This window comes from Numenius arquata, chromosome 17 (genome assembly GCF_964106895.1).
Source record: "Numenius arquata chromosome 17, bNumArq3.hap1.1, whole genome shotgun sequence".
Lineage (NCBI taxonomy): Eukaryota > Metazoa > Chordata > Aves > Charadriiformes > Scolopacidae > Numenius > Numenius arquata.
The window spans coordinates 11879383-11893830 of record NC_133592.1 but is presented as its reverse complement, the minus strand read 5'-3'; the positions used below and the strand labels follow the sequence as shown (position 1 = coordinate 11893830).

Here is a 14448-nt window from a genome sequence, read left to right as displayed (position 1 = left end):
CCACACCAGGTTGCTCAAAGCCCCATCCAACCTGGCCTTGAACCCCTCCAGGGATGGGGCAGCCACAGCTTCTCTGGGCAACCTGGGCCAGGCTCTCACCACCCTCACAGCAAAGAAGTTCTTCCCCACATCTCAGCTCAATCTCCCCTCTTTCAGTTTGAAACCGTTCCATCTTGTCCTATGGCTCCCCTCCCTGATCAGGAGTCCCTCCCCAGCTTTCCTGGAGCCCCTTTAGGGACTGGAAGGGGCTCTGAGGTCTCCCCGGAGCCTTCTCTTCTCCAGGCTGAACCCCCCCAACTCTCTCAGCCTGTCCTCACAGCAGAGGGGCTCCAGCCCTTGGAAAAGGATGATTCTGGACTCTTACCCAGCACTTCTGAGCGCTGCTCCGATTTTTACCTGCCCACCTTCAAAGACTTGCAGTCTCCCTCCATGGGCTGCTGTTCCCTACCTTCCTGCGGATGGGACCTCTCAAAGCAGCACAGGATGGTTGAGCTGTAAGGCTACTGCTGTACGTACCGGCTACATTACAGAGTCATCCTCTTTCAGGAGCAACACCTCTAGTGCTCCGCAAATTCACCTAAAGCTTTTATCAGTTGTTTTGGTCATTTATGTTCAGAAAGAAAAGTTGTTCGTTTTTTTCCCCCATTATCACTACCCTTCCCCAGACATGAATAATCTGACCTAGTAAGTAAAAAAACAAACCAATCCAACACGCAACACAAAATTAAGTGCTAGAATAAGAACAACTATTTGAAAATTATCCTTCCTTCTTCCCCTCAGTCACTTGGCATCTTGTGTTTATGTCCCCAACACAGACATGGAACAAGTGTTATCACTCTTTAGCTACATAAAGAATTAATAATTTATAAAAGTAAACTCAATCCTTCACACCTCTACCGATGATACCCAACCTGGAAGCCCTTCTAGACCATCTCCCAATGCAGTAACTGGATGGATCAGTGAACCTGGAATGATCAGGGTAAGCAGAGCCCAGCTAGAGGCCAATGTAACTCACCCAACCAAGAGGATGACCAGTAAGTGTCCTGGGCAAGTGAAAAGGGTATTTAAAAGGCTCTATATTGAACAGGACCAAATTTCAAGTAATATATCCCAAAATTCTAGTTTCACCAGTGCTGGGGTTCATTTATTTGAAACTAAATCTAAAGGACAGGCTTCTATCCCCGACCATTAGGTCTGTGTCACGATGTAGCTCCTCACGTACAGCACCTTGAACTCCAGCCTCTCCATTTCCTGCACATTTGTCACTCAGTTCACCCTCCTGCCGTTTTCCCGCAGAATCTAAAAGCCACACTTTCTTCAAAACATCACCACACTGTAAAGCCTTAATTTATTGAAAGGAAGATGGAATCAAGTTTTCCCACAACGCTCCCAAAATTCCTGACCATCATCTAGTGCGAAAAGCAACATATGAACATATTGGTGGGTTGTTTTCGCGGCTTGGTGGGCATATAAACGCAGAAGGGATGCTTTTATTGAGTCACATTTAATTGGGAGGGAGGTAAAATTTTATACAGCTGTTTTATAGCTGCAAGTCTCACATGACAAGTGTATTGCTATGTCTAAGAGAGCAGATTGGAGGTATGGGCTTCCTGCATGCAAACTGAAGACATGAGAAGTAGGCTGAGATTTTTTTTTTTTTTACACACCTTGAAAAGGTTCTGGGTGACCAGCCATGGAAAGAATTAACAGGAATAATTACACATCCCTTACAAATGGACACCTTATGTAGTAAATACTGCACATAACCATTAAAGATGCCCAGAGCTTTCAGACACGCCGAAGAGGCAGAGTGATGCCCTGTCCCGCTTCTCAATTCTACAGTGCATGGACTCTGTCGAAACCCTCAGACCCGAATTACAGTTAGGATCCAACATGGAAGAGCTCCAGTAAAAAGCCACCCTGGATGAAGAACCAGACTTCATTAATTTTTCAGCTGACAGAGGTAGATACATCTATTACAAACTCAAAGGTAAGTAAAGGTGCTTATTCACCTTGGGAATGGGATCAGCTGCAAACAAACCAGTTGCTTGAAGCACACGTTTCTGCCTTACAACAGGATATAGACAATATCAACCAAGAGCAATAAGAAGCGTTGGAACGCTCGCTCTCTAGGCAAGGCTCCAGAGACCAAGAGTAAAGCAGTGCTCTGACAGAGGTTTGTTATACAAACTCTCCTTCAGGACACTAATTGTGGAGTTTGAATGTTTCCAGATGCTTACAAGCCTTTATCCAGTAGTATATCATTTAGTAATTTGGATTTTGGTAAGCTATCCCAGCCTGCAGAGTTCAGGTTCCTGGCGCTGGCCTATTTGAAAACTACACTATATTCTTAACAGTCAGCAGCCCAAGAAAGAGGTACATGGAAGTGAACTACCTGCAAATAGAGTGCATTATTTCCAGGTGAGAGCACTTGGGAATTTAGGCCCTAAATTCACAGTGTGGGCTCCACAGCAAGAAAGGTTTTCATGTTCTGTCTTCCCTTAAAACCATATCAACCCTTCACCGTGTGTACACAGACGGTGGTGTTAGCGTCAAAAGCCTCGTACAATTCTGTAGATTAATGGCTCAGCTTTACAGTTCTGGCACCGAGGAACACGCTGTTGTGAATGGTAGGTTGGTTCCTCCTGCCACAACATCAAAAGGCCTCTTTAAAGCATCGCTTCAGAGCGCGTTAGCAAGACGCAGGTAAATTTTTGGAATTAGTAACAATCAGTTTGCATCACCTGAGTACCCAGGTTCAACACTTATCTCCAGTTCTTCAAATACAGTAAGTGACAGATTGACTCTATTACTACATAAATAATTAAGCTGAAGTAAGCATCCAGACATCTCCTGTTATTACCTGAAATATAAACCAGCAGCTTGTAGCCTAGAAAGCAAGACATGTTTTAAGCGGCACCCATATACTAATGGAGTAGAGCACACTCTCCGGAGTAATAAATGCCACCATGACAGCATTTTCTTGTCTGGTGTCACTTCCTGAGGTTATGGACCCACCTTTCACACTCCAAGCCCTAGTAAGTCCTCCAAGCTTGACGGGATTTTCTCACATACTACGTTTTCCCCCCTAAATGAGGCAGTTATCCAATCCTAAATTCAAGCCTTAAAGAAGGGCAGGCAGCTCCTCAGTCTCGGGGGGGGGGGGGGGGAAGCAGGGCCGTGGGCTGTGGTGGGACACACATTCTCTGCTTTGGACACCAGGTAATCCCCAGACACCACCCACCTCCCCTCCAGGCAGGGGCAGAGGGGCCACACGGCAGCCCCGGCACCACCACCCCAAGAAACCCAGAGATTAGCCCAGACATCTCTGTACAAGCCCAAACTGCTAGATTAAAAAAAATAATCCACCAAGTCCTGTTGACACCCAAGGAGTTGGAGTCAAAGGTGCCAACAAGGGTTCCCGGGGGAATACTGGGATCCTCGGCTGCGGCAGAGGCTGGGGGACAAGAGCCACTGACTGTTACTCAGGGTAACTGAAGAGTAAAATCCTTGCACAAGGAGAGTGAAAGGGAAGGAGCACAACACATACACAACCTATTCAAGAAAAAGCAGAGTCCAAAACTTGAGAAGACTTCTCTCAGGATGTTCTCTACAGCTAGCACTGAAGAGAGGAGGTTCACCAGCAGTGTATTTTTACATTTACAGCCTTCAGGTTGTGTGTTTAAAGAGAGGAAAAACCCAACAACAGATGAGCAGTTGATGTTGTTCTCCTGCTCAGCTCACTGCCTCCCCGAGCCGGACAGGCTCAGTGTCACAGCCCCTCAGACAGCACCACTACCTCGGCCACAGCAACTGCTGGGACATAAAACATGATCTTGGGTTGCAGCAGGGCCAGAGAGTATTCTATCCCTTCACAGGCTCCTGCGTGTCGGAGCCTGACTGCTCTACAGCCAGCCTACGATGACCTACCTGTGACTCCTGACGCAGGCACGCGGCTTGAGGGGTGTCTTGCAACACAGTGCATTCCACCGAGCGCTTCAACAAGAGTCCGTAACTCAAATTACTGCACCCTTTTAGGCTGCTAAGCTACTATTTTTTTAATAGAAAACAAATATTTGACAAGAACATGCACTTTCTCATACCTCTGCTTGCCTGAGGGCAAGGATTCACTTCCCATAAATCCTTCAGATGTTCCTACACAAAACTCTTAACTTGATCATATTTATGAGTCTTCAAAAAACCAGAATTTATTTAAAAACAAGTTCTTGTGTCAAAGCAGCCCTTACTGTTTGAACCCCAGCACTTCTTCTGCCATGTATTCGTGACTAGATCCAGTTTGTGTTAAGAAAAAGATGAAGTTGAGTAACAAACTCCATTTCTTACAGGTTCTCTTAATACTAGTCTTCAATACTCAGCAATGTGAAACATTCCCAATCTCCAGCAGGAAAATCAAAGCAATTAGAACACAGAAGCTTATATAATACCACAGATTGTTCTAGGTTGTGCTCTGGCCTCACAGGAGGCAGCAGCTTAAGAGAAGAAACAGCTTATAGACAGCTCCTCCAGTGCAGTTTTATAAGAGCTTCCACCCACAGCAGGCTCTGGAACTGGGGACTGCAGCATATTTCTCATTCTTTCCCTCTTCTGCCCCAATAAAATGTAAAGTACATTAAAAAAAAAAAAAAAATTAGCACAGGGCTGCAGACCAATTACAGAGGTAACACTTGTAATTATCAAAAAAAAAAATCTGCTGAAGTATTTTTAATGGCACAATAGTAAGCATGCTTTCTTCTTTACCAGTAGAAAGAAAGCACAGCAGGTACATACACGGCGAGTAATAATTAGCAGTGAGGTTCCAGGAGCTCTCAGCCTTTCAGAAACAGCTTCCAACCCTTTTGAAAAAGTCTTTGCTAAAAAAGAAAGTGGAGGAGTGGGCAGGAAGATAATGCATAGTTCATTAGAGTTTGGAGGACTTTGAAGTTGAACCTAACCCCTTCCTGGAGAGTGCTTCACCATCTTTTTGTCCTTCCTCAAGGAACAGCAAAACCAGGTATCTCTAACTTGACTTCCCCTACAGCAAACACACACCTCATGCCATGTGTCCCCACCTGGAACTCTCTAACGGAGCACCCAAACGTAGGTCACGGGCTCACCAACAACAGACAACATCAGGGGGACATCCCACACACAGTCACACCAAGGCAAGGGGCCCTCTGGATACTGACAGGGGTTAATACAAGTCAAGCATTTCAGAAATTCTATTAATTTTAATCCTTCTGACTGAATGAGGTCAGGAAGCAGTTAAGTAGTAATTGCAATGATTTATGGGGGAATCCGTAAGCTACAATACAGTCAACTGTGGGCAATGGACTTCCTCCAGGAGAGCTGGGACTAGAACAGATGTGGCAACAGCAACATTTTTTTAAAAAAGATTTTATAAAGCCCATTGGATTTGGAATATCTTAGTTTTTACTGTAGGTTATTTACACCCTGTGTCTGAGTGAGCAATTCCTTCATCCCATCTTACCGTACTGGGTACAGGAATGGGAACTTGTGACTGCACAAGACAGACTTTTGGTCCTGTAATATCTTTTTTCAGTTAAAGATACCAGACCGGAACATTTATAGACCCGCTGAATGGACAACGTGCCATTTGTCCAGGAACTTTTCAGATATTAGTAAGTGCAGACTAGTCAGACCATCAAAATACAGCCACCTGCAACTCAGATGTCAGACTTTTCTAGAAAAATCAGTAAAGTGTGTCAAACCTCTACAGGATCCATCCTACCAGTGTTTGCCAGTGCACTCAGCAAGAAACCTATTTTGCTTTAAGAAAATATTTATGTTAAACCATGAGCATAAGGTTCTGGTTTTATATTCATTAATGGAGTACGTAGGAACATATAAAGATTTAAAATGGAAATGGAAGGGTCTTTCTTGCCATCAAAAGAAGAACTGATCCAAAAGCAGAGCTGGAAATTGCTGGAAAAAATATCACCTAGCCCTGACTTCAAAGTATTAGGTCATTAACTTATTCATTCCAATCCAGCCAGTGTCTGCAATATCAAGTTGCTTTCCATGTTGGTAGAAATGAGGTATTTACATTCCTGATCAATGCAACCAGCTGCATTTTGATTAATTGAAATGCTTTTAATAAACTTAAAAATTCAAAATACTAACAAAGTTATACCCAGAATGCTGCCTAACAAAGCGTTATTTAGAGTGAACAGGAACACTCCTGACCACTTTGCTTTTTGCAGTTCTAGAAGTGGTATAGCATAGACCAAAATTTACAGTCAGGGTTCAAAAAAGATAATATAGAATCACAGAATGGTCTGGGTGGGAAGGGACCTTAAAGATCATCCAGTGCCACCCCCTGCCCTGGGCAGGGACACCTCCCACCACACCAGGTTGCTCCAAGCCCCCTCCAACCTGGCCTTGAACCCCTCCAGGGATGGGGCAGCCACAGCTTCTCTGGGCAACCTGTTAAGAATAATCATGTTGCTAGTTAAGGACTCTCAAGCTGCACACTAACTAGCCACTCTCTTCCAACTGCAGAGAAAACAAAATGCTCAAAAACAACTCAAATACTTAAAAATAAAATACTGACAGTTCTTTCCTTCAGACCAGCCATGCAAGTCAAAATGGGTAGTAAACTTTGAGTAGAAGCCTAATTTTGAAGATAACTGACATGCCCATATATACGCTTTCTGAATTGACGCTGGAGCTAATACACTGCTGATATTGAAGTGCAGAGAGATCAAGATGGAGAAAATGCCTCTTCCTACACCAGCAACTCCTTTGCAGCTTTCAGACCTCATTTGTAGCTCTCCATCAACGCACCCAAGTATTTCTCCCCTCCGTATTGCCAAGTGCAGCATCTGTTCTCCTAGCACTCCATTTTCAGACTAAATCCTCCTCCTTGTTTATCTCCCCCGCCACTCCCATTCCTTCCCACCAGAACCAGAGACCCATTCCAAGTATCTCCCTTTTCCCAGGACTCCAGCAGAAGGAGACAGCTACAGCTTACCCAGCCAAAGTCACTTCTTCAGCTGGGCTTCACACGCACCCAAGAGCAAACGGACACCACAAACCTCTGAGCCATGAGCAACGCTGCTCCTGAACCTCTACACCTTACACACAGCAGTTCAAAATTTGAAATCAGTGATTTCCTGCATTCAAATACCATATTGGATCATGAAAAGTTTGAAAGCTGGTTCATGAGAAACCCTGAACCTCACCAAGCAGTTACAAGGAGAATTGATGGAGCTGTAATCCTGGCTATCGCAGCTTGTCACAAAGCCTCAAGACAACAGTGGTCTTGAATTTAGTAGCTGGACCCTGAACATCTGCTCTTCCCAGTGGATGTCTCCATTTCATTACCTGATTCAAAGATTATTTCCACACGCACCCTTAAGAGAACCACATTTTTCTGACATGACTTAAGCAGAACCCAAAATCTAGGGCTTCACATTTGCATTTCACACACAGGTCTTGTAAAAATAAAGATGTTTCTTCACTCAGGCTACAAACCTTGGTGATCTAAGACCAAGGTGACAACTAGACTCCTTCCTTAAAGCACTGCCCCCCAAAAGATCTCTGATCATCATGGTATAAAGAGATTCAAGAGACACCACAAAACCAGTCCAAGCAAAATCACGTTTATTCCAAATCTTCAAAGGACCTCTTAAGGCTTTGGGTGTTCCTCCTGGGCACCGTTACAATGAACTACCTCCAGTCTCTGACCTACAGCTATGAAGGATATTACTAAATACAGTCCAAAGCTCATGTTAAAGGCGGTCACTCTAAAGCTGAGCAGGCAGAATAGTAAAGTTTTACATGAAGCTGAAGAATTGATAGTTAACAAGCATTTAAGGTATCCAAAACCCACGAGAAGCTGCCAATACAGCAAGACACAAGAGACCAATTTAGAGTATTAGCGACTCAAACGATACATCCCTGCTATAAGAAATGCTGATACCCCTAGAAAAGTACAGAATCTGGAAAAATTCAGCTATGAAACACAAGGAAGAGCAAAAACTCCTACCAAAGGTAGAAGCGATGAGAGAAAAAGCCTGCTGTAGATGGCTGCACCTTCACAGAACCGACAGTTGCACTTGATGAAAACCCAGCCTCAAACACGAGCAGAGATCATTGCAGGGACTCTGAGATTCAGCAGGATCATGCTTCATCATTGATGGGTTAAGGAGAAAAGCGCAAAAAGTCATAATGATAGATTTGCCCCATCCTCAGGCATGAATAGTCAGTATACTTCAGAAGAATTTGCAAAGATAGTACAGCTTCTCTAGGAAACATTTTTAACATATTCTTCAGTTACAACCAAAATAAACCTTGAGGCAGGAAATGGAGTAGGTGATGTTAGAAGCGGAGCAAGAAATGAAGTTATTTCATCTCCAAAGCAAAGCTGGGATCACTACAGTTAAAATCATTCTTCCCAGCAGTTCTTGTACACGTCCTGCTACTTTTCATCTCCCATGCTGTCATGAACAGACCAGAAATAACAACAGGACCATGCATTGACATCATGCTTCTACAACCCATTGGTCCTCCAGATTCTCCATCTGTGTTCCTCTCCCACAGCACAGTCATAATGCAGCCAAGAGGCTGAGATCCTGCCACTTGGCAGACATCGAGAAACGCTAGGAGTTCCAGAAACTCCTTGCCATCCCTACTTAGATAGTACTTGAAACTCTTCTTGATGAAATGAGCGTCACTGCCCAGGTCACACCAACTGGCACCAGCTGGCTTTAGTCAGCCCTCTCTGTTCTTCCAGCAGTGTCATCTGGGAGAGGTAGATTATAGACTGATGACTAGACCCACTCACCAAATCCCTCCGCTCGACTGTGTCCTTTCTAGGGATTGAAAGGAAACATGTATCCCTTTCCGTTGACAGTCTTGCATCTTCTGCTTCCTAGAAAGGCAACGCTGCCTACGGTGAATTAAAGGAAACCAAACCAGATTCACCATCTCAGCTTCTTGAGACCAACACCAAAATACAAGATTGCAGTTTGGATACTATAAGGGTACTATCTGGCAATCAAAACACACCTTGAACTGACTCTTGTCATGACCAAACCACCATCATTCACTTCATTAGCTCAGCTAATTCGGGCTCTTTTTACATGCGGGGAACGCCAGCAGAATATGCAGGCGATGGCAATGGCTCCCAGCTGTGCCCTCAGCAGCAGTGATGATGGCACATTCAAGAAGTTCATGGATCTCTGATAGGGATGTCTACCAGAACCTCACTAAAACCCCCACCAGCTCAAGCTCTTGATGAAGTTTCTCTCTACGACCTATTGATCCCGGCCAGCATTCAGCCTCTATTAGTAGTCACAACTGCTTTTTCTCCCCCTTCAAAAAAATGGGCCGAGTTTTCATTTCAAACAAGAAGCCATTATTACAGCTGCATAGAAACATTATTCTTGATAAGAGTAAATCCTCCAGAAACGTTCCTGTTGCTCACACCTCCAGTTAAGGCCAACAAATCCATTAGCTTCTTGATCCCAACCAAATTCTCTCAGCTCGGGGGCGGGGAGGTCACCACTAACACAGGGATGCAGTAATCCTCCCGTGCAACAACAGGATCCCAACAAAGCCAAGGAACCAGGCTTGAGAGTCTGCCTCAGCAGGCGGAATGAAAACACAAAGTGCTTTTTTGGGAAGCGGAGAGGGGGAGTTAAAAAAGGTAAGTCACCTATAGGATATCACTTAAACTCCGCGTATACGATAAGCCAGCCTGCCACAAAGCGGAATTTTCTGATGTGATGCCATCCTCCAGAAGCATTTGTGGCCACATTGACTGTACGGAGCCCTCGGACTAGAGCTGGCTTTGACATTTAAGGCCTTCAGCTTTTAACCTTCATAATGAAATATGGTTATAATAGTTGTAATGAGTTTCATAACAACTAGCAATATGATTGATACATATACTGAAAACTTTTGACCTATCAACTTGTTTACTTTTAATTTTCAATCCTGTCCTTACTAATTATCCAATTAGTTTACTTATAAGCTTGCAGGAATCATTCCAGAAGTGTTTTTCGCTGAGCTCCGCTGTAAGGATCTTGGTGTAAGGCCTTGGAAGGGTAAAAACCAAAAACCCACATAGGAAACAGATAAAGAAGCACAAATACGAAGAATATTTTGAAGTTGTATGCAATTTTAATAAGTCCAAATATTACCAAGGGCCAAGCAAAAAAGGTAGCCCATTAATACCTAGACGGAAGGGAATGTGAGCCAACTAACTAGCGGAACTAAATGAAGTGGATTTAAGCTTCAGAACAAGTGTTTACTAAAATGAGCCAAGCTTTTAAGCAGATGTTGCAGTTTCTTTTAAGATAGAAAGTCTCCTTGTAGCTCTTAACGATACTCTGACTCAACGAGTCACTATGCAGTCAGTTTGCCAAGAGACAAGGAGCTCCTCTCAACCGTACGCCACAGACATCATTTAACAGGGCTCAAGGAAGGAACTGGCTCAAAAGCAGCATCAATAGCATTGTGATTCCTAACTCTATAGAAAGATAGTGATAAGCCAGATGTTCCAACCAGTGCTTCAAAACCACTGAAAAAAGAAAGCTTTATCTTATTGGTTTATTTTAAGCACTTGAACACATTCTTTCCTGGCCCACTAAGTTGATATTAGATTCCAAAAAGACATTTTGCATTCCTAGCACTCTCCAACTTCAGCTTTTAAATAATAGCGTAGTCTCTTATTATCATTTTTAATATGCAAGTTAAAACAAGATACATGCTTATTCATGTGAGCAATTAAACTACAGTAATTCAGCAAAGTTAGGTTTTGTAATCTCTTGTCAGCTCAAACAAGCCATTTGATACTATTCCCTGTATCAGTTAAGCATGTCTGAGGCAAGCGCTCTAACGAGTGGCATGAGCTAAGCACCCAGAGTTGCCATTTAGCATTCTATTTTTGAAAGATGCTCGCAGAATTATTTCCGTAGGAGAATTTTTTATTCTATGTTTTATGACAACAGAGTTCTTGACCTGTACACAGCACGGAAAAAGACCCTGGACTAATCTAAATGGCGGGGACACAAAGTATTTAGGCTATAGAAATCAGAGCCAAAACCTGCTTGCTACATGTCAGGTAAGTAAAGGAATGGGAATCAGATAAGTTCAGCTGAATTAGCACCCATAATGAATCTAATAATTAGTACTTACATAGATGAGCCCAGAGTAATACCGATCCTTTAAATTATGCAATACAGAGGCTTCATTTAAACAGGTTAATTCTGCCATGTCTTCCACTTTAGAGAACTTGGGAGGATTCATCTTCTGAATATCATCTTTATTGACTAGTGCTTTCTTTCCATTCTCTGCCAGTTCGACCAAAACTTCATCCCCTTTTTCTTCCTTGATGCTGGCTGCCTCAAACCCATGGCGCTCTGAAGGAATCCACACCAACTTTTTAGCAGTCCAATCAGCCTGGGTGGCAGGGTTGTAGATTACAGCCCTATCCACGAAGAGGTATCTCTCCGGATCTTCCAGTCCGGACCTCTGTGCCATTGTAGGAAGTGAAGGTGTCCACTATCAGTTCCCTGTGAATTGGAGAGGAACAAAAAAAAGCAAACAGCATGTTACACACCATATTCTTATCAATAAAAATGAATAGAGCTTTGGTACATCCATTAAATGATCTGTCACTGAAATCTGTATCTTCTCTTAATGAAGGAGCATCATTATTTTCTTCCATAGTCTAAAAATGTTGCTATACAACCGAGAGCCCCTATTCACGTAGCAGCTCTCCAAATAAGCCAACTGCCACACAAAAGTTAAAATGATCTATCAAGTAGAGTCCCAGACCCAGTACAGGAAACTCGGTATAAACTGGTTCTAATTGTGCACCAACAATGGAGAGACATTGCAACAACTGCAAGAGCTACAAGCAGGAAAACCACGCATCTATCTTCTGTCCTTAAATAAGGAGAAAGAGCCAATTTAACAAAAGCTTGCCAGTAAACTCAGCATCAACTGAACAGAAAAAAAAATAAGTACATATATTAAAGTATAAAAAATTTTCAGTGGATAGCTAACTAACTACAGTAACGAGAAGGCGGCGATAATACACTTTAAAAATGTGGATTTTCAACTACAGACAAGAACTTGAGCCACTTGGGGTTTCTGCAAGCCATTAAGCTGGCTAAACCTTGCCCATATTCTTCCCGAAAACAGAAGACACTGCATTTCTACAGCCGGCTTCTGTTCTCAGTCACGAGCGCTGACATTACCATATTCCAAAAAAATGTCTCCCGATCTCAAGTTTACCTTGAGGCTCAAGGCGCAGCAAGGACTGATGTTAGATTTTCCAACAGCTTCACGGCTAATATGAAAGGGAAAGAAAAAACTGCTGACAAGAGCTCCCGCACACTCATTTTACCTGGTTGCCTGTATCTAAGCGAGGCCGCTCTATCTTTAGTTAATAACACTGTCAGACGCAGGATTCCTGGAGCTCGCAGTTTCATTTGTAATTGCCCGAGGAGCAACAAGGTCAAGGCTGACACCTAGTAGTTAGGTCATTAAATATCTTGGGGTTTTTTTTCACACATTAGGTCTTTTTTCTGCTGAAGCTACCATTAGCTAATGGTAGGCTCTTCCAGCAGGTAACCCAAAGGTTAGCTTCAAAAGCAAGCAAGGTTTCGCAAACTGCATTTGTCATCTTTCATCCGATGGTATGCACCCTGATGGAAGAAGTTCTGCAACACACCCATCCTCAGAACAACATGTAATTAAACACAATAGTTGTGTCTCCATCTACAGCACGGACATTTGTTACGTTGTCCAACTTTAATGTAAAGTAAGCATGAAGTCATTGAACCCTTCAGAGGTTTGAGGAGCAGACCGTTTACTACAGACGGCTTAATTCAAATCAAGAGGTGATGACTCAACATTTGAAGTATTTCAGAAGAACCTCCAAGAGAAAAATTCAATGAAGAAAGAGGAAGTCATTGAGGGGACACCTTAGGTGACAGCTGGACTCCTCGGCCAGGAAAATGATGATATTAGTCAAAGAATGCTAGCTTTGGCTCAAGAAGCCTACAAATTTAATATCCAAACCTCCAACCCCAATTCTGAAAGCTGGTTGTCTACACCGTGCTAGACCTACAGCTGAAGTTCCAACAAAGACCTGGAAAACCATTGCTGCCTTTGCGTGCAAACGCCTCTCGGTGTCAAGGTTCTGAGAGCTCCCTGGCCAGGTACGAGACAGACAAACGCCTTTACGGTGAGCTGGGTCTCAGCTCTGCACACTGAGATGGAATGAAACCTGGAGGTCAGATAGAACTCGTACGACAAAATTCATCGGTATCGTCCCTCGGGGGAATTAAAGGCTGAAGACTGAAACGAATGCATGGACTGATTTCACACCAGCTCCTGAGGAATGCACATAACGTCGGGGCATCACAGCCAGTTTCAGGGTCATTATTTCCACTTTGGCTTTTAATTCCACAGAACCCACCACAAAAGCCCCTCTGCAGAAGCAAAGCAAGTTGCGGCTCAGCCTACCCAGGGCTCCTCCGTTAACAATGGCATTCAAATGAAATACACAAATGAGCACATTTATCATGCAGGAATCCAGCACTCCCAAAAGACTAGCACAAAAAAAAAAAAAAAAAAAAGAAGAGAAGAGAGAAAAAGAGAAAAGCCCTACACACGTTCTGCTGCTCCAAACAAAAGGGGGGCCGGGGGGCACCGGGAGCGGCACATCCCTCAGCGCAGCCCGGGCGTTTTCAAGGACAGGGGCAGCCCGAGGAGCCGCACCGCCCCCGGGCGCCGAGGGCTGATGCTCTGCGGGAGCGGAGCCCCCCTGGCAGGCCCGCAGGCCCCGCCACCGCCCCGAAGGACAAAGGAGGCAGCCGGGGCCGCTCGGCCCGCCGGCGGCCCCGCGCCCCCCGCCCCGCCCGCGCGGAGGCTGCGGGAAAGGGAGAAAATGGCCACCTTCTCCTCACCGAGGGAGCCGGGAGCGGCGGCGATGCGGCGGAGGGAGGGGCGGGGGGATGCGGCGGCGCGGGCGGGTGGGCCGGGCGGCGCGGCCCACACAAGGGGGTCTTTGTGTGCCGGGCCCGCCGCCCCCGCCCCACCCCCACGGCGGGCAGGCCAAGCCACGCGCCCCCGACGAAGCCCCCCCTCCCGCCCCGGGGATACCGGCGCCGCCGCCGCCGGGCCCCGCCGCCGCCGCCTCACCTGCGTAGCGCCCGGCCGCCGCCGTGCCCCGGAGCTCGCGCCGCCCGCCCGGCTCCTCAGCACCCGCGCCGCTCCGCCCCCCGCCCGCCGCGCTCCTTTAGCGCCACACCGAGCCCTCCGCCCCCCGCTCGCCGCCGCCGCAGGCCCCGCCCCCGCCGCCGCCAACCGCCGACCGCCCATTGGGCGACGGCCACGTCCGTCCGCAGCGACGCGCTCGCCCATTGGTCCGCGCCACGGCCGCTCTCCAGCCATGGCCATAGCAACCTC

General features: G+C 45.5%; 1 protein-coding gene across 1 annotated transcript in view; it reads right to left on the bottom strand.

The window, feature by feature from the left end:
• The window catches only part of MYH10 (myosin heavy chain 10), a 112578-nt gene extending 98336 nt beyond the window's left edge, over positions 1-14242 (bottom strand). The window contains exons 1-2 of the mRNA XM_074160314.1: positions 14182-14242; positions 11164-11540 (exon numbers count right to left, since the gene is read on the bottom strand). Coding sequence (XP_074016415.1) covers positions 11164-11508 — 345 coding nt within the window. The 5' untranslated portion in view covers positions 11509-11540; positions 14182-14242. The remainder of the gene's footprint in view (positions 1-11163; positions 11541-14181) is intronic.
• Between the last annotated feature and the right edge of the window lie 206 nt (positions 14243-14448).